The 20,082-nt window shown below is 39.4% G+C and overlaps 1 protein-coding gene across 8 annotated transcripts in view; it reads right to left on the bottom strand.

Moving 5' to 3' along the window:
- Nucleotides 1-20,082, bottom strand: part of FIP1L1 (factor interacting with PAPOLA and CPSF1) — a 44,718-nt gene that overhangs the window by 6,722 nt on the left and 17,914 nt on the right. For 4 of the 8 annotated variants that reach the window (XM_087875330.1, XM_087875331.1, XM_087875325.1 and 1 more), the window contains 7 exons: nucleotides 19,769-19,878; nucleotides 16,144-16,251; nucleotides 11,234-11,327; nucleotides 10,528-10,684; nucleotides 5,783-5,809; nucleotides 5,348-5,402; nucleotides 3,215-3,270 (listed from right to left, as the gene is read on the bottom strand). In XM_087875330.1, the coding sequence (XP_087731456.1) occupies nucleotides 3,215-3,270; nucleotides 5,348-5,402; nucleotides 5,783-5,809; nucleotides 10,528-10,684; nucleotides 11,234-11,327; nucleotides 16,144-16,251; nucleotides 19,769-19,878 (607 nt within the window). The remainder of the gene's footprint in view (nucleotides 1-3,214; nucleotides 3,271-5,347; nucleotides 5,403-5,782; nucleotides 5,810-10,527; nucleotides 10,685-11,233; nucleotides 11,328-16,143; nucleotides 16,252-19,768; nucleotides 19,879-20,082) is intronic. The other 4 variants (XM_087875328.1, XM_087875329.1, XM_087875332.1 and 1 more) reach the window with 1 other exon arrangement.

The raw sequence follows: 20,082 nt of genomic DNA, 5'->3' as shown, positions 1-20,082 counted from the left end.
TGTGACATTCCCAGCTGGCTTCCAACAAGCCAAGTCAATTCAGGAAGCCAGAGTCTCTTAATGACCACATGATTCATATAAGGACTATATAATAAAAATGGTTATAAAATTGGGACTGGTCATATGATGAGTCATTTTACAACCACGCTGACTGATGACAGAAATTCTGGTCCCAATTATTGGTAACAAATTGAATATAACTCCTATTATCAAGAGTTTGTGGTAAAACATCAATTATGGAAAAAAGCAAAATGGAGGAAGATACAGACAGGGGGTCATTTCTGGATGCTGCCTGATGCTCTAAACTGCTGCAGAGTCACTGCTTAAAAGTGACATTAGTCACTGAGAAATTATTTTCCTTATAAAGCTTTTCAAATAATTAACTGAAATTATACCAAATACTAAATCATGTTTACAGCATCATGTTTATTTGGAAGCAAATCACAGTCTTACAATCTAAAATGGAAATGAATGAACTTACTTTCCCAAATGGCTTGATTCTGAGATACCCAGAATTTGTATATACTAAAGGCGTTTGGATTTCTTATTACTATTTCATTTTAGCAGTTGCGCTTATAAAAACGCATGCTGGTAATCATCCTGAACAATGTATTTAGGACAAAACCATTGATTAACATGTATTGAACTTCCTCACAAGATAACTCCCTAGCACTAGAAAATGAGTAGGACAACGAAAGGAAAAGTCACTTGTTTCTCCTCTTTGAAGGATAGGAATTTCTAAGCACCAGGAATTTTTTTAATCCTTCTTCAATTAGAAGCAACAGATTTCCACTATTACCGAATAGGACATCACCAATACAATTTTTACACCAGGAACGTGGGGAGATTCACAAATACTAAACTTAGAATGAAATTACAATGCCCTAGAAGAAATATGTTCAATTAAAAATTAATTAAATTAATTAAAAGGGGAAATCTACATTGGAGCTCTGAATGGGAAGAACATTCAACTTGAAACGTGTTATGAAAAGGCAACAAGCGATTTCCCCATAACAACAAAACTTAAAAAAAAAAAATACAGATGATGTATATAACGAGAATTCTAAGAACACTCTTCTTTTTTTAACCTCACTCAGCCTTACCACTATTAACCACAAGAGGGAAAAACGTTAAGTCTGAATAGGAGAATAAAGTGTTTTTCGAAAAGCCGATTCCTAGAGAAGTTCAAGGAAAGGTAACTTTGTGTTACTCAGAATATTCTCAGCTTCTTCTATTATTCAAAAGGCATCATAGAATATAGGACTGAAAGGGACCTTAGAGGTCTCGTAGTCCAACCTCCTGCTCAAGGCAAGAGACCTTATGCCATATCCCAGACAAATGGTGGTTTGAAAACCTTCAGCAATGGAGCACCCATGATTCTGGAAGGCAAGCTGTTCCACTGTTTTATTGTTCTCACTGTCAGGAAAATTCTCCTTACTTCTCGCTTGGATCTCTTTTTCAAAAGCTTCCATCCTTTGCTTCTTGTCCTGCCCTCTGCCCTCTGATGCTTTGGATGTGACAGCCCTCAAATGCTGGAAGACAGTGATCATACCCGCCCCAATCCTTTTCTTTTATAGGAGAAGACATTCCTAGCATCCTAAGCATCAATCTATAAAATATGAAGATCTTTGTTCTAAATGGTATCGAATCAGACTGCTCAAGGTAATATTACTGAATTCTTCTGGCCACTATCCAAAAACAAAACCGAGTAGCAAAATATATTTTTTTTAAAATGTGGATAGGCTCAGGAGTCTTCTTGTGCTGCTGCTGATGATACTGGTTCCATTTTGTTTTTGTTTTTCCATGTAACGTTCAGCATTTATTGGAAAATAGAAAACCTAAAATCCCGAGGCGAGATGTGCTCCCAATCCCCTGGCCTTTCGAAAACATCTACCGTATTTTTCGGAGTATAAGATGCAGCTTAGTTTTTGGGGAGAAAAATAGGGGGGGGAAAAAATCTGCCTACCAGGTATTCATCTGGCTAGCGTCCTTAGCCTGGTCAGCTTCAGCACATTAGTTTGCTGGTTTTTTTAACCCCCTGCTTGGGGATAAAAAATGCTTCCAAGGGACAGCTGAGAGGAAGCAGCAATGAGAAAAGCAGGCAAAGCACAGGGAGATCGTTTCACTCAGCTAGCGCCTTGTTAGGGCTGAAAAAAAGCTTCTAAAGAACAACTGAGAGTCGGAGCACAGCAGGCAAAGCTGGGAAGATCGCTTGCTAGTGCCTCGTTAGGGCTGAAAAAAAGCTTCGGAGTATAAGACGCACCCAAATTTTTAGCCTTTTAGGGGGAAAAAGGTGTGTCTTATACGCCAAAAAATATGGTAAGTATCTAAAAATCTGGCTCTGCCATCTAACTTGAAACTCACAGACGAGCATTAATCCATGGGGCTGATTAGCACCACTGAATGCTCTTCCCCCTGCCTTTTAATTACCTTTTAATACTGAAATTTACTCTCACTGCTTCTATTTTCATTTCTTTTACATTCACTTTGTGTTTTTAACATTTTATCTGTACATAGCCCCGAGTCCTTTAAATTTTTTAAAGCTTTTAAATTTGATAAAATAATTTCAGGGGAAAAATATTTTTGTAATTAACTGTTTATATTGCATGCTATAAATATACAGGTAGTCCTCAACTTACAACCATTTGTGTAAACGATCCAGAATTATGACAGCCTCAAAAAGAGTACTTTGCAACCTGCTGCACAACGCTTCTGGCTGTCTCAAATTGCAACCTCACCCTCACAGTCGTGTGATTGTGATCTGGGAGCTTGGCAACCTGTTTCAATTTATTGCTTACCTTCTCTGCCAGCTTCCTCAGAGAGTCAATCTGTGAGATAGAACGACCTGCCGAGATTGCTTAATGACCACATCCGGAAGCACTGGGATTGCGGTTGTTGAGAAAAGCAGTCACGTTTAACTACCGCTTTGCTCAACAACTGAGATTCCGAATGTAAGAATGGATGTAAGTCAAGGAAGGACTACATATATTTTCAGTTAACTGATTCTCCCCATGCCCCCCTCCTCACAATATGGCAGGAGACTGGTGCCTGCCAATGGAAGCTTGACAAATGAAAGATGCCACCCGTGATAGAGAGACTTGGGAAACCGACAATATATTAGGTTATTAGTTTTCCTGTAGGCAAGAAGAAATTTTAGATATGAAAATATAGCAAGCTACATGACATTTTCAAGCAGTGAACTGAAGACACTTACCACCACCGTATGGAAATGCACGAGCGGAGCGACTATCATAACCAGAGGAATGTCCACTGTTGGAAAATAAATATAAATCAAGCCTCTTTCATATTTAAGATTCTGTTCAAATTAACCAATTTCTATTGCATTACAGGTCCAGTTACTAAATTGCGCATTTCTTTGCAAGCATAGAAAATGATTAATCATATATTTACTGTATTAAATCAGCATGGGCTGCCCCTGTTAACTGGATGACAGTGCTCTGAACATACTATGCCTTTAGCTCTGCAGGAATAAATTAAGGCAACTAGCTACCTGGTCCATCTTTGCATGTATAAAGAGGTTTATCAATGTCTTCTAAGCTCCCTATCATTATCTTCATAAAAGGGGTGAGGGTCGGAAGGAAGTCTGTTTGGGTCCTTCAATGCATAGCCTCTTTGTTATTTTTGCACCCCTCTACACATTCTGCAACAGAAAGCCTTGCGAAACTATGTTAAGGCAAGCAACAGACCCATTTCTTTGCTTTCTGTTCATACTTGAACATGGATGAATTCACCTTTCACCTATCAGCTCAATGTTCCTACAAATACCCGTCTTGCTTTGTTCATATCCTGTCTTTCCATCTTACGGATCAGATTGATGCAGCCAGTTACACTAGGAAGGCATCGCCAGACAAAACAGTTCTCTACATGGAAAAGGAAAAGGTTCTTCCATTAGAAAACTTTTTAATGTCAGGGACTGAACACTGAATCTTGCCTGATATAATTCAGCCAGTTGGTGAGGTGGGGAAGGCCAAATCCAATCCTACCACTGCTAAAACAAAAAAAAGCTTTGATTCAGATATATATACTGTATTTTTCAGAGTATAAGACGCACCGAAGTATAAGACGCAGCTTAGTTTTTGGGAAGGAAAATAGGGGGGAAAAATCTGCCTACCAGGTATTGATCTGGCTAGCGTCCTTAGTCTGGTCAGCTTCAGCACATTAGTTTGCTGGTTTTTATCCCCTGCTTGGGGATAAAAAACAGCTTCTAAAGCACAACTGATCTTTGGAGAGAGAAGCAATGAGAAAAGCAGGGAAACCACGGAGATCGCTTTAGCGCCTCATTAGGGCTGGAAAAAAAGCTTCACAGCTGAGAGTCGGAGGTAGACCTAGCATCTCCTTAGGGCTGGAAAAAAGCTTCGAAAAAGCTACATTCGGAGAATAAGATGCAGCCAAATTTTCAGCCTCTTTTAGGAGGGAAAAAAGTGTGTCTTATACTCCAAAAATTACGGTATGTAGTTTGGGTTAAACCTTTTCACCCACTGGCTGTTTTTATTTATTCATTTATTCTAGGAGGCATTCAGTATTTATTGATGTATTTATGATTTATTATATTAAATCATAAATTACGTTAAATCATAAAATTAATTAATCATTACTTTTGGGTGCTTGGCAACTGGCCCACACTTACAACTATTTGCAGCATCCTCTGGTCACATGACTGCAATTTATGACATTTTTACCCAGAATCTGGCATTTATTTCTGGTTTCCAACAAAAAAACACTCCATAATGTTTTAGCTATGGATTCGCTTTATGACCACTACGTTTTCTTAATGACTGCCACGGGGAAAATTGGATGTGGTCACATGGCGACCTGATTTATGACTGTCATGTACTTAAGAGAGTCAAGCTTTCTACCAGAAACAATCCAGAGACATTCCAGGAGAATAACAATAAAAAGCCCCAGAGACATCTAGTGCCCAGATTACATTTTCCTTAATCAGAAATTTACAATGATTAAAAAAACATATTGTATATATGGCAGATTGTTACTATCTTGTCTAGCCCTGTTCCAAAGCTTTAACTAATGAGAAGGAAACCAAATGCATAAGAGTTGCCCAACTAATATCTAACTTCAGACTTCAAACCTGATTCGCTCTCCCCATATCCCAGTCATTTCTACAACTCCTCCAGGTAACCTTGCACTTCGTTCTACCTACCCCAAAGTAGTTGCTGAAACCACAAAACTTACAAAGCAGGCTCCTTTTCGGTTCAAGGAAATTCAAACAGTCAAAAACAGTAAACGGTATTTTTGTTCAAATTCCCACGGTAGCAATTGTCAAAATAAACAAAGTCCTTGTAATGTTCGATTACAAGCTAAAATTTACCTTTCTATAGTTGGTATAAGGGAAGGTGGTGGTCCTCCAGGTGGGGGAGGAAAGCCTGAAATAGTTAATTAAGAGGTTGGTTTAAATTGAAAACGAATTCAAAATTAAAGTTAGTGCATATTAGCTGGGCCGCAGCAGAAAAACAACGCAGCGCTTAGTAAACTTTGTAGCAATAAATGATAATCATGCCAAAATAAAACAGTTTGCGTAGCTTATTTTTTTGAAAATATTGCACACTTAATATATTCTAAGGTTCTTCTAATTCTTCAACTACTTTGAGCAAGTTGGCAACTCAAATCACTCTGCGTAGTAATGAGGTGCTCCAAAGAAAACTGAGTGCATTCTTTTAAAAAGTGGGATATATTTAAATGTTCCTTATACGAAAAAGGAATTCACAGTTAAGTTTCATGCTACTTTTAAAATAAATATATATACCTGGCGGTGGCACAGTTATTGGTATACCTAAAACAAAAAAGATGCACCCAGTCATTTCAGCAATGAGTTTATATTGTCTCAGTCCCATATTGCGGTTCCCATATTGGCATCCATGCCAACAACATATTATTAAAAAGCCAATAAGAATTGTCAGTAAATTAATTTCTACCACCAATCCGTATCGGTTTCAGTCCAGAAAGGTTCTGTGTGTGAATCTACAACAAACAGCAGAACCTGATCATTTGTGGCCGTGTCCATGCAAATAAATGAATGAATAAATTCAAAAAACTCTACCACATGCACCCACATTAAAATATGTGCCCAACAAATGTACTGGCACTGTTTCCATATTAATGACTTCAAATCTGTTGAGCAAGAGTAGATGATGACATTATTTAAATAGTGAAAACACAACACAATTAGAATTTTCTGATTATATTTTTTCAAAAAAACCTTTCAATATTTATGTATCATTAAACTCCAGGGACCATATCATCTAGATAGGAAGTTATGTTACTCGTAGTAAACGTATTATAAAAAGGTAACTCTAAAAATATTAATTTAAAGTAACATCTTAATTGTTCTTTTTCTTTGAAAAAATACACATGCACATTTCAATGGGAAAAAAAAGACCCACCTGTGCCTTTATATCCTCAATGTTAACAGACAAGACAGCAAGTTCAAAATGTAAAATGACAGGTTAACGTTAACTGGGCCATTCGGTTCTCATTAAAAGAACTTAAAAAAACCCAATAGAATAATCCTCCCATTGACACATCATACCAATCATGGCTGTTTGATAAAACTAATTTTAGCAGTGATGAAATGCCTGATCCCGGACTATATATCTTACTTGAGAGAATGGGAATTAGACCAGTAGACCACTTTCATATTATAAAATGTCACAGGAACAAGTACATAACATAGATAATTCTGCCAATTAAACTGTTTTGTCATTTTGTTCATAAATCCTAAAAAAACATAGCTCGGTTTTGTTTTTTTTTAAACACCATCTAGTTCCAGTAACTATTCTCAGTAATATTTAGTCAGCTTTTTAGGTTTATATTTTTAAACAACAGCAATTCTTCCGGTCTCCAGTGATATTTGCATCATAAATAGCTAAGTGAACACAGAACCAGAGCTTCAAAGAAAAATCCCCTTTCAAAAGGATCATCCAAAAGGATGTTTTATATTGGAACGTATGAAAACTTTCCGGGCAGAAGTTCCAAGTTAATAATAACATTGGCTAGCAAGAAACTAACAAGAAACGTTTCTATCCCAATAGAGGAGGAATGGGCAGATTTTAATTTTGATTTGCTCTTTGAAGATGAAATGCTGCAAACCTGAAAGAGCCAAAGCTACAATACTTTTCCTCCCCGCCCCATTGTTTCCAAGTGTATGAAACTGCAAGTGATAAAAAATAAAAAGGAAAACCCTCAGGGCAGGGTTCATCTGATAAAACTTGTACCTCCTGCTTGCACAATGTGCTTGACTGCTGAATTGTAGCACATGTCAATGTGACTGAATGCTGAACTTCAATAAAAATCTGACTTGTCTTTAGAAAACTTTAGAATAGCTACATATTATCATATATGGTAGACATGCAAGAAAGCAAAGGCTTTTTGGATACAAATTTGGTGGGTTATGCAAAATGTCTTGAAGAAAAAAATTCAATTTTCTCCTCAATTGTTTTTACTGGGTATAGTTAAGGGTTTTTCAGTGGGTGAAACAAAGTTGATATTGTATATGGTGACAGCAGCTAGGTTACTGATTGGTCAATGTTGGAAAAGGGATGTTTTGCCTACTATTGAAGAATGGACTTTGAAGATGGCCAGTTTTGCAGAAATGGCGAAGATATCAGCATATTTAAAAGACCGGACTCAAGAGACTTATGTATGGGAGTGGAAGAAATGGATAGATTATGTGCAGAATAAATACCAAATTAGGAAGTACCAGATAGTTTTTAGCTAAATGTTGTGTAGAAATGTATAGTTTATAGGGGGCAAAATAGTTTATTGTTATGTAGAAATGTATAGTGCACAGGGGGGAGAATAGAGGGGTGGTAAAGTATGATATAATGTGGATGGATTTCACCTTGGGGAAGTCACGGGGAGAGGGGAGGGCTTGGGGGGGTTAGGGAGGGATGGGGGGGAAATGGGGGAAAAATTGATATTTGTAAAACTTTTTCAATAAAAAAAAAAAGTTTAGAATAGTGGTTTTATTTTCTTGTTCCTTACACTTTCAACCTCAGGTTTCATCCATCAATTACAAGTATAGGTATACAGGTAGTCCTCGACTTGCGACCACAATCGAGCCCAACATTTCTGTTGCTAAGTGAAATATTGGTTAAGTGAACTTCCCCCCATTTTATGATTTTTTTTTCCTTCCCACAGTTGTTAAGTGAATCACTGCAGTTGTTAAGTAAGTAACTTGGTTGTTAGGTGAATCTGACTTCCCCACTGACTTTGCTTGTCAGAAGGTCGCAAAAGGGAATCGCATGGGACACTGCAACCGTCGTAAGTATGAGTCAGTTGCCAAGCATGCAAATTTTGATCATGTGACCACAGGGATGCTGCAACCGTTATAAGTGTGAAAAATGGTCATATGTCACTTTTTTCAGTGCCGTTGGCACTAAATCAGGGATGGGTTCTAAATTTTTTTTATCACCGGTTCTGTGAGCATGGCTTATTTTGTGGGTGTGGCTTGGTGGGGGGTAATGTGACTGGGTGGGTGTGGCCAACTTTTTTTTTTAACTTTTAAAAGCATTTTTTTCTACAACCTTAAGAGGTTGTAGAAAAAATGCTTTTAGAAGCCTCTGACGATCAGGCAACTCAGCTGGGATCGCCAGAGGCTTTTAAAAGCATTTTTTTTTCTACAACCTCTTCGGCTGAAGATGTTGCAGAAAAAAATGCTTTTAGAAGCCTCTGATGATCCCAGCTGAGTCGCGCAATCATCAGAGGCTTTTTTTTACTTTTAAAAGCATTTTTTTTTTTGCCAAAGAGGTTGTAGAAAAAATGCTTTTAAAAGTTAAAAAAAAGCCTCTGATGAGGTGGACGGGGTAAGTGAGCCGGGGCCGGGGACCGCTTCGGGGGCGTGGCCAGCCAATGTTATTACTGGTTCTCTGAACTACTACAAATTTTTACTACAGGTTCGCAAGAAACCGGGAGCAACCCACCACTGCACTAAATGAACTGTTGTAAGTCGAGGGCTATCTGTAGTTATGCTGAAATCAACTCCCCCAAATAACGTGTGTGTTTTTTTGTTCAAATTCAAAATGGTGTAATTGTGTGACAAGCATTTTGCCTGTCAATTCTGCAATTATGTTTGCAGAAGAGAATTACTGTTATCGAAACAAGCTGCACAGTATGTGCAATGAATTTAGTGAAGTTCACTTCCAAAGGTGCTTTTTTTCAAGAGATCACGAGACTTTCTGGGTTTTTTTCTTCGAAGGCGTTTAGCTTCTCATCCGAGAAGCTTCTTCAGCTCCCAGCAAAAGTTTCTTGGATGAGAAGCGAAACGTCTTCAAAGAAAAAACAAAGTCCAATTGCCTCTTGAAAAAGCACCTTTAGGCAGGAGTTTCCTACTATTTTTTGGCAAAAGTAGATGTAGGCAATACTTTTATTTTGTGTTTTGGGGAAAGAACCATGCAATCATTGGGGGGAGGGACGAGAGTACGCAGGGAAGAGAAGAAATACTGAATGATCTCAAAGCTATTCTTACACTAATTAGTATAATCTTACATTCAAATAAGCAGATTTCCTTGTAATTAAGTTTCTAATCCAACCTTAGTTTGACAATTAACTACAGGTGAAAACTTACTATGTAAACGTTCAATTTATAAACTCTAAAGAATTTTACTTCCAAAACATAATATATAGCAGTTTATATAATCGTTTATCACAACATTATTTTATTTTAAATGAAATAATTTGTGAATTTTATTTTTTCTTTATCTGCTAGCTCTCAGAAAACTGCATTCAACTATGACATGTTAGTGTTGTAGCTATAGTGTGAACGATAAGGAAAGTACATATATTGTTCATATACTGCTGCCACCTACATTATGATCTTTCTGGAACCAAGTATCTTTGTTTTCTGGGCACATTTCACCCAATTTGGAATTACTGAGTATTACTAATTTGTAGTACTTGTTTAATGCAAGTTCAAATGCTCTGTTTATTGCTGTGGTTTCTATTGATTATGATCTATTGTGCGGCTGTTTCTGTTTTATATTTTATGTAATTAATATGGATAGTGAGAAAATTCTAATTGTTGAATTGTCTAAAATTGAAGCAAATAAAAGCACCCTGCAAATACCTTCAGTGCATGATACCTTTCATGCAATTTATGCTGTCCTGTTTTAAATTTAAGGTGGTGATCAGAAGACAGCTAGTCCAATAACCTTATTTGTACTTTATATCTTAGTTCAAATTCCACATGAAACAAATTACAACTGAATGAAATCCTCCAAAGACCAGGAACCATTTACTTAGAAGGGACAGCACAGAAATAATTATTTTTTCAGGAAACGAGGAGAAATGTGAAAACCACTTCAGAAATGAGAACATACTCTTCAAGGGAAATACTTATTAGAAGCCACATAGAATATTACAGTTTCCAAATAAATTGAATTTTGCTAAGAACATGTCTAATTCTAAATATACAACCTTGTGGTTTCAGGTATAGGTGAGGATCATACATTGCAATTGAAACACTGTCCTTTCCCCTCCCACTTTTCTTTTTACCTGGAGGAGGAATTAGAGGAGGAGCAGTACTAACTGATGGAGGCGGTGGAAGGAATGGAGGTGGAGGAAGATGGGTGGGCGGAGCTCCTGGAGGAAAAAACGGAGGCGGCTTGGAAAAATTGTTGTCTACATCACTGCTGGAGCGTTCAGAAAGAACCTATAAATAAAACCAATTTTATATTTGCCTTTGGACAAAAAGGGAGTGGAAAATGTACTTTCCTCCCTTTCAGGACCTTCTACATCTAAACTAATATTTGCATTTGTCTGCTTCTATTCAATGGAATAATCAAGAGCTCGGAGAGGGAGAGGCAAGTAATGCAACGTTTTGCAATAAACCCTTGAGAGAAAGATCAAATTAGTTTACAGCATATGCCACCAATCAGTGCTCTTTTTGAAATTTCTATATTGCAGAAAGAAGGGCCTACACCTTTGAACATGTGGCACGCTTTCATGCATGAATCCTTCACTCGAAGCAGATTCAAAATCTTTCAATCTGAAATTCTCTCCAACTTCCTTCTATTCAATGTATCTAACGAATAAACCCACGGCCTGATCGTGAGTCATATTCCCTGTTTATTTTTTATTTTATTTTGCATATCAACCATAACATATAGTGTTAAGTTCATCTTCTGTACTAATGTAGGATGGAAATGTATTTTTGGGATTTAGGATACAGGTTATTTTGTTTTATATTGGTGAAACAAACCTGAATATTGCTATTCTCATTGGCACGCCGCCTTCCCTCTACTCGGCTGATGGTGATGGTCTGTCCAATCACATCTATTGTCCCAGAAAGCCGCCTGAAAAACATCATTTCATAAGACAATAAAATAAGCGCAAACCATTTTCATAAACATTGTTTTGAAAAATGTAAGGACTGTGTAAATAAGACTCACAAAATGGGAATTTATTTTGGCTGGTAAAAGCACAGGAAGTATAGTTTTTTTTTTTTTTTTCTCTACAAGAGCTACTCCAATTTGGTACCCTCCGGATGTGTTGGGACTTCAGTGCTTCAAATCTTTAGGTTAGACAGGAATTTGGAGAGCTGAAAGTCAAAACATCCGAGGGGCACCAGGCCAGGGAAGGCTGCTTTAATGAATGGTATAAAATCCCCGAGAAAAAATAATGTACAGTTCTGCTTTGATCAGGATTGTTGCTATCAAAGAATAGTATAGGACAGTGATGGCTCATCTTTTTGCTATCGCGTACGAAAAGTAGGGGGAGCATGGGGGGGGTCACGCACGTGTGTGCCTACACCCATAATTCAATGCGTCCCACCTTCCCGCTTTTGGCATGTGATAGCACAGTGGACCAGGTAGGCTCGTTTCTCGCCCTCCCCAGGCTCCAGAGGCTTTCTAGGAGCCTGGGGAGGGGGAAAATGGCCTTCCCCATGCCCCCAAAGGCCCTCCGGAGGCAGGAAACAGCCCGTTTCCCAACTTCCGGTGGGACTGGAAGGCCCGAAAATCAGCTGGCTGGCATGCGCATGTGCGCTGGAGCTAAGCTAGGGCAACACTCACATGCCCACAGATATGCCATAGGTTCGCCATCACGGGTATAGGATCTTCTGCTTGAGCAGAGGGTTGGACTAGAACAGGGCTGTCAAACTCCTGGCCCATAGGCCGGATGCGTCACGCGCTGGCCACGCCCACACCCGGTTTAGCGAAGGGGGGAAGTCCCGATACGTCATATGACGCCACCATGACGATGTGAGTTTGACACTCCTGGACTAGAAGACCTCCAAGGTTCCTTCCAACTTGTTTATGTATTGACAGGAAAATTCCTGAACTTAGGAAGGTTAGATCGTGACCTAAAGTTGATTTACAAAATATTAGTTTGTTTGTTTGTTTGTTTGATTGATTTTTATACCGCCCTTCTCCAACAGGACTCAGGGCGGTGAACAGCCGAGATAAAACATAACATATAAAATTTAAAAAACAGTTTAAAAGACATTAAATAATTTCGGCCCTCAATTTATAACAACCCAGTTAAAACCAATTTCAAATTAAAACCGAAAGGATGGGATCAAGCCAGCCCGGCTAGATGAAATAGATGTGTTTTCAGGGTCCGACGAAAAGTCCGGAGGTCTGGTATCGTGCGTATCTCTGAGGGGTAGGTCGTTCCAGAGGGCAGGTGCTGCCACAGAGAAGGCCCTCCCCCTGGGGGTCGCCGGCTGACATTGTCTGGCCGACAGCACCCTGAGGAGGCCCTCTCTGTGCGAGTGAACTGGCCGGTGGGAGGCTATTGGCGGCAGAAGGCGGTCTCGTAGATACCCCGGGCCTGAGCCATGGAGTGCTTTAAAGGTGGTAACCAAGACCTTGAAGCGCACCCGGAAGACCACCGGAAGCTAGTGCAGCTCACGCAGGAGAGGTGTCACATGGGAGCGCCCCGTCGCTCCCATAATCCCCCGCGCGGCCGCATTCTGGACCAACTGGAGCCTCCAGGTGCACCCCAAGGGGAGCGCCATGTAGAGAGCATTACAGTAGTCCAGGCGGGAAGTGACGAGTGCCTGAGTGCCTGAGTCCCTGAGTTAAGAAAGTGAATGAGGCCTTGATGAAGTGGTAGATATTTTGATCTATAGGCAGTAGGTAATTTATATAAAAGTGTATTAATTCTTTTAATATAGTAGGAGTGCAAATGGAACAAGCTATGAACTGCTTCCTACTGAATCTCTCTGGCACGCTGGACAAAATTTAAGAGTTAGTAGGGATTACCTAGTCCTACCCCTGCCCTGTTCAGAAATTTAGTACTGCAACGACCCTACCAGATGGTCACAAAGCCTCTTTTAAAATGCCTCCAACAAAGGAGAGTTTGCTTCCTGAGATGAACAGGTCTTCTAGTTAGGAGCAGTTTTCTCCTGACGGCCAATCAAAATCTACTTTCTTGTAATTTAAATCCATTTGATTGTTCCATTTTTATAGCCATGCGCAGGGCTTTGGGTTCTGAAACAATTCTGAGCTGTCTGTCCTTCTTCTACATAATAGCTGTTCGGGATATTTTAGAAGAATTGTTATGTGAAAGGGATCTAGGTGTCCTAGTGAGGTGGCCCCCAACCTTTTGGGCACCAGTGACTGGTTCCCATGGAGAGAGGTTTTTCCGTGGCCTGGAGGGGGCGTGGTTTCACATGCTGCCTGCATCCCGCAGATGGGGATTCGCTTGGTTGCACGATCCAGTTCCTATCCTGTGTTCGCTGCTGGTCCATGGACCAGGCCGGGGGCTGGGGGGTTCAGGATCCATCCTAGTGGACCAATACTTAATATATATTTAAAATATTTTTAATTGGTTTGTTATTTTAAATTGGGGCCAAATTAATATATATCTTTTTAATTGTTTTTTATCTGGCTGTACACCGCCCTGAGTCCCTCAGGAGAAGGTGCAGTATATAAATTTGAAATAAAATAAAATAAAAATAAAACTATGCTGCAGCAGTCAAAAAAGCCAATGCAGTCCGGGCTGCACTAACAAAGGGATAGTACGGGTAGTCCTTGACTACCGACCGTTCAGTTACAACAGCATTGAAAAATGTGACTTATGATCGTTTTTCAGTTACAACTTTTGCAGCATCCCCATGATCATGTGATCAAAATTCAGATGCTTGGCAGCTGGTCCATATTTATGACCATTACCGTGTCCCAAGGTCATGGCATCAACTTTTGCAACCTTCTGACGGGCAAAGTCAACGGGGAAGCCAGATTCACTTCACAACCTGGTTAGTAACTTGTCGGCTGCGGTGATTCACTTAACAACTGTGGCGAGAAAAGTTGTAAAATGGGACAAAACTCGCTTAACAAATATCTTAATTAACAACAGAAATTTTGGGCTCAATTGTGGTCATAGGTCGAGGACTACCTGCATCAAGATTACGTGACGTGGTAGTATCGCCCTATATACTGCATTAGTGAGACCACATGGGGAATGCTGCATCCAGTGCTGGTTGCCACGAAGATGCTGAGACCCTTGAAAGAGTATAGAGAAGAGCAACCAAGATGATAAGGGAGCTGAAGGATAAAACGTACAGTGAATGGTTAAGGGAACTAGGTATGTCTAGCCCAGAGGTCTTCAAACTTGGCAGCTTTAAGACTTGTGGACTTCAACTCCCAGAATTCTCCAGCATAGCATAGCTGGCTGGAGAATTCTGGGAGTTGAAGTCCACAAGTCTTAAAGCTGCCAAGTTTGAAGACCTCTGGTCTAAACCATACAAAAGCAACAAGAATCCTTACTATTTTTTTCTGCTTTGTAGCATAGAAATGTTAGGTCGTGGACCAGAGCTTGCCTTCTAGAAGAGGCCATCAAAGCCAGCTAACTTACGAGCCATGCACAAGATGAAATTGAAATAACCAAAAACCAAATACAGGTAGTCCTTGACTTTCGACCATAATTGAGCCCAGAATTTAGATTGCTAAGTGAGGAATTTGTTAAGTGAGCCCCATTTCACAACTTTTCTTGCTACAGTGGTTAAGTGAATAACTCCAGTTGTTAAGTGAATCTGACTTCCCCATTGACTTTGCTTGTTAGAAAGTTGCAAAAGGGGACCGTATGATCCTGGATTACTGCAACCGTCATAAATATGAAGTTGTCAAGCATCTGAATGTAAATTACATGACCATGGGAATGCTGCAAGGGCCGTAAATGTGAAAAATGGTCATAAGTCATTTTTTTCAGTGACGTTGTAACTTTGAACAGTCATTAAATGAGCTATCTTGTAAATCGGGGATTACCTGCAGTATTTCCCCTCTGGAATTCACAATTAAAACCAAGCTAATCTCTGGCCTGCAGCATTTAACCTAAGAAACTAAAAGGACGCCAGTACAAATTAACAGCATCTGGAGACCTGAAGAATATGGCACGTCCATATTCACCTGCAATTTTCTTCCCTTGAGCACAGCCTCTCGGGTAGGAATCGTGGTGGCGCAGTGGTTAGAATGCAGTATTGCAGGCTACTTCTGCTGACTGCCAGCTGTCGGCAGTTCGATCCTGACCGGCTCTAGGTTGACTCAGCCTTCCATCATTCTGAGGTCAGTAAAATGAGGGCCCAGATTGTTGGGGACAACATGCCGACTCTGTAAACTACTTAGAGAGGACTGTAAAGCACTGAGGCAGTCTATAAGTCTAAGTGCTATTGCTAATCAGTATTGCATTTGGAAAGCAGAGCCATTGTAAGGCCATTGTAATAGCGCAGTGGGGATAAAGGCTAGCAGAGTGAGCATTAAAGAATTATAGGATGAATCCAGGTGTAGAAAATAATTTAAAAATTGACTGGCACTCATAAAATTTGCTACTCCTATGTGAAATAAGAATGTTCTATGTGTTCATTTTATGATCATCATGGGGAAAAAAGGGGGGGGAGGAAAAATCCTAATGGGCTTTGATGAAATTAATCCAGAAATATTTTAAATTTTAATACTCCCCAATTCTATAATGAAGTATACATAGAAAATACTCTCCTCACAATTCTAGCTGGGTATTATTATCATGATTAATCTGTATTTCTACTTCCGCATCAGTGTTGGTAAAATAAGTTGATGTACCCAAGTCCAGCCCAATTCCATCTATTGAAGAAAAATATGGCATCGTAACTTTTTTTAAAATAAAAGATCATGTGCTTTAAAATTTTCTTACCTTAGTTCAGGTGACTCAGACCTCCCATATCGAGCCTGCCACTTCACCGCGCCTGAACTGGTTTTCCTGACTGCAGTGCCCGTCTGCGACTGAGAAGAGGCGCTGTTTCTGGTGAGATAAATGTTCTAGGTCAGGGGTCACCAACCTTTCGGACCTCAGGGACCCCTAAATTCATAATTTAAAATCCCATGGACCACTAATATGATCTGCCTAATGACCGGCCGGGTGAGCATGGCTAGGTGGTCATGTGACTGGGTGGGCGTAGCCAGTCACCATGGCTGGGGGGGGGGAAGTAGCCTCCCTTCCCAGCCACTCTTCGCCTGTCTGCCGGGCTCCTTAGGGCCCCAACAGGAAGCAGTTGTTGGAGCTAAGCAGCCACCATGAGAAAGAGTTGGCAAAAAAGCTCAGTTCAAATTGGATCTGACCGAGAAGGAGGCTCAGCAGAAGCTCCTCACTGAGGACTACAAGCATAGGCTTTCTAAGCAGGGAAGACCTGCGGGGGTGCAAGGCCAGGTACCGGCGCCTGGAGGCTCAACAGGCTGAGATAGTCAGCCGGTTCCAGGCCATGAGGCAGTCCCGCTGGAATGAGGCCCTCCGGCTCTTTGCCACCAGCGGTGCTTCCCTTCAGCCTTCTCCCAAAGCCCCACACCAGGAGGCCGAAGCAGACCCCAAGTCAGAATTTCTGCCCCTCTCCGACCCACACAAAAAGACCCCAAAGGGGGAGACTCTCTGCAGCAACACAAATGTTCATTGCACGTATCTGGCCCAGGGGCCGTAGTTTGAGGACCCCTGATTTAGTGCAATATAAAAAAATGCAAATAATTTTTCTGCGGACCACCAAAATTTTCTTGTGGACCACCAGTGGTCCACGGACCACCAGTTGGTGACTGCTCTTCTAGGTATTTCTTTTCTTATATTTCTACCTTTTCCTATTATCAGACACCATTTTCTACCCCTCCCTCTTTCACATTAATTTCCCCCATTCCTGTGATTCTGGGGGGACACGGAATCATTCTAATAGTGGTCTAGAGATGCTTTAACAATATTCACTAAGTGGAATCTGCATCTCATATTATCCTAATTAAAAACACAACCACGCAAACAAGCAAAATAACCAAATAGAGCTGGATTTATCCAAGTACTATACAGATCCAGAGAAAGAAGCTATAATTTGCTTTTGGTTTATTTTTCTGTTTTGTTCCAGTAAAAAAATTCAGATTCTTTTGATTCACCATTAGCATCAATATGGATAGAACCGTTCATAATCACACTTGAGAAATCAGAAGTGAAATATACATATATTCATGGCAAAACAATTGCAACATTTATAGAATCCAAGAATAAAATATAATGCTTTTAAATTGCTGGCCCTAAAATATAGGGTGTTTTTTTTTTTTTTTACAATAATGTACTGCTTGATAAAAATCAATTTTAACCCATTTGAAATTTCTACAATCTGAAACAAAATATTTAATATTACATATAATCACGGCAGCCAGACTGGCACTAGCTCAATATTGGAAAACGGATGAATTGCCAACAGATCAACTAATAATCGAAAAAAATTTACAATTGTGCGGAAATGGATAAAGTAACATTTGAGTTAAAAGATAAGGTAGACTCAAAATATTACACAGCGTGAAATAGATGGTATGATTGGATAATTCAAAGAAATGAGAGAAAATGTAAAATTCTGTAAGACAATAAAATTAACAAACAGGCACCCTCAATAAGATAAAGGATGTGATAAAGTGACAAAGTCACTTTCTTCATTTTTTTTTCTTTTTTTTCTTTTTCTGTTTTTTGTTTTGAGTAAGTAATGTTGTTTGGATTAATATAAATGTATTTTGTGTGTACTTGATATGGTATTTTATCTTTTTATGTTTAATAAAGTTTGTTTGTTTTTTTAAAAAAAGAAATTTCTACAATCTTTTCAAGTGAGTAGAAATTGGCATCCCACCCCCTACCCGCCCCCCCCCGAGAAAAGGACAATATATAAAATGATGGCCAATATTCTTTCATCGTGTATTACATCACGAATATTCTTTCAATATTCGTGATGTAATACAAATATTCTTGTTTCCCTTTTTTATAGGGACATAAAAAAAAAATCCCTAATCAATCAATCTTTATTCGGTCGTAGACCAGCAAGCAGGATACAGAGATCAGTTAATATATTTTCTAAAATATCTAAGAGGGATTAGAGTTAATACTATGGCATACTGTGCAGACTATAACTAGCACTTGGCTGTGGAAAGAGAAATGAAATCAGATTGATCTGCTAATAACATTTTAACATAAAACAAATTAGAATGACCAGGGTAAAAGTAAAAGTAAATAAAAATTTAAAAGAAGGAAAACAATGATCAAATTGATTAAACCTCTGAAACCAAACAAGGTTCCTGAACATGACTTTATCTCAGCAGAGGTGATCCAAAATAATCGAGATAGGTGAGTATCTGTTCTGGCTTCGCTATTCACCTGCATCAATAATCATGCTAAAATTCCAATGATTGGGGACTAGCTCTGGTCATCCCAATCCACAAATGGGGAGGCAGAGATCTACCTGCCTCCTGTTACCATCCCATCAACCTCCCTTGTGGTCAGCAAACTATACACCAGATATTGTATAACAAGCTCTTGGACTAGTTCATAAGTGAGAATATTTTGGCTGACGAGGAGGCGGGCATCAGAGAAAGAAGCTCAATCACTGACCATGCTCTAACCTGCCCCCCCACCCCAAACATCTAGTTGAAAAATGCTCCTCTTGAGTGTGCTTCTCACACGAAAAACTGTGATCGTTTATTTGAGAAAATCGAAATGAATTCAGTAGAGGCCAACATAGATCATATAAAACAGGATTATTAGCTTTCAATAGCATTCAACCAGATTATGAGCATGTGTTCGAACTATCTTATTATATAGTAGTTAACAAGAACGTCAGCAAAATCAGTTAGTCTGAAATAAAGCATCGTGAAAGAAATTAAGCAGGTTGCAGGAGAATAATGACCAAAAGGAAAACAATATAATTCTTTTTACATTTTCCTGACTGTATTACTTTGCCTTACTTAAGATGTCATTCAGCTACATGTTCAGTACATATCGACTTTACATGTTTGGCCAATGATAGACAAGCCTTATGACCTCTTCAAAACTAAATTTGCATTTTTTTAAAAAATTGATCAAATATAAGAAGAACCTTGACTACAACCTACTCCAAACAAATCTGAGCCAACCACAAAAATTAACACTGTAGATATTAAAATTTAAGCTGCTAGGCAGCGTTTGTTTATATATGCTTAACAACATACAAGTAACATTATGGGATTCAAAGTAGTTACCTCAACCCAAACTAAATGCATAGTATAAACTTTTGTAAAATCTAATCAAAATCAGCTGGCTTCTAAACCTATTTAAAATATCATCAACATGCCTGCTTGCTACCACTGATTGCCACTGACGCTCTGTATCTCAGATTATATCAAGATTTACAACCAAAGGATGAAAAACGCAAGATGTGAGAAGGTGGTGAAGAGATCTTTTGTTCAGCTTTAAAAAGGGATAATAGCAACCCTGGAAACAGTTTCTGTCCCCAGCAGTTCGCAAGTGTGGCTAACCAACTGACCTGTTTGACGGGACTCCTGTCTTGAATAGGGGTGGGGGAGATGTAAACTCAGTTTTGACCGGTGGAAGTGCTACTTCTTTCTCCATATTTCCAGTTCTGCCCTGCTGCACCTTCAGAATAAAGTTTCTTCATTAGCATTACCTATTGCAAGATAACGGACCTCTTCCAATAAATTAAAGGAAACAGCAATAGCAACAAAAAATCCTATAATTCCTAATTATACGCACACACTAGCACACACTAGCAAACTTGTTCTTGTGGCTCCCATTCAAAGTCCCTCCCTGCTTCATTTGTGCAAGGAAATGTCGTTTCTC

This window comes from Pantherophis guttatus, chromosome 8 (genome assembly GCF_059756535.1).
Source record: "Pantherophis guttatus breed Tessera chromosome 8, ASM5975653v1, whole genome shotgun sequence".
NCBI lineage: Eukaryota > Metazoa > Chordata > Lepidosauria > Squamata > Colubridae > Pantherophis > Pantherophis guttatus.
This window is presented reverse-complemented; position numbering and strand designations above follow the sequence as displayed.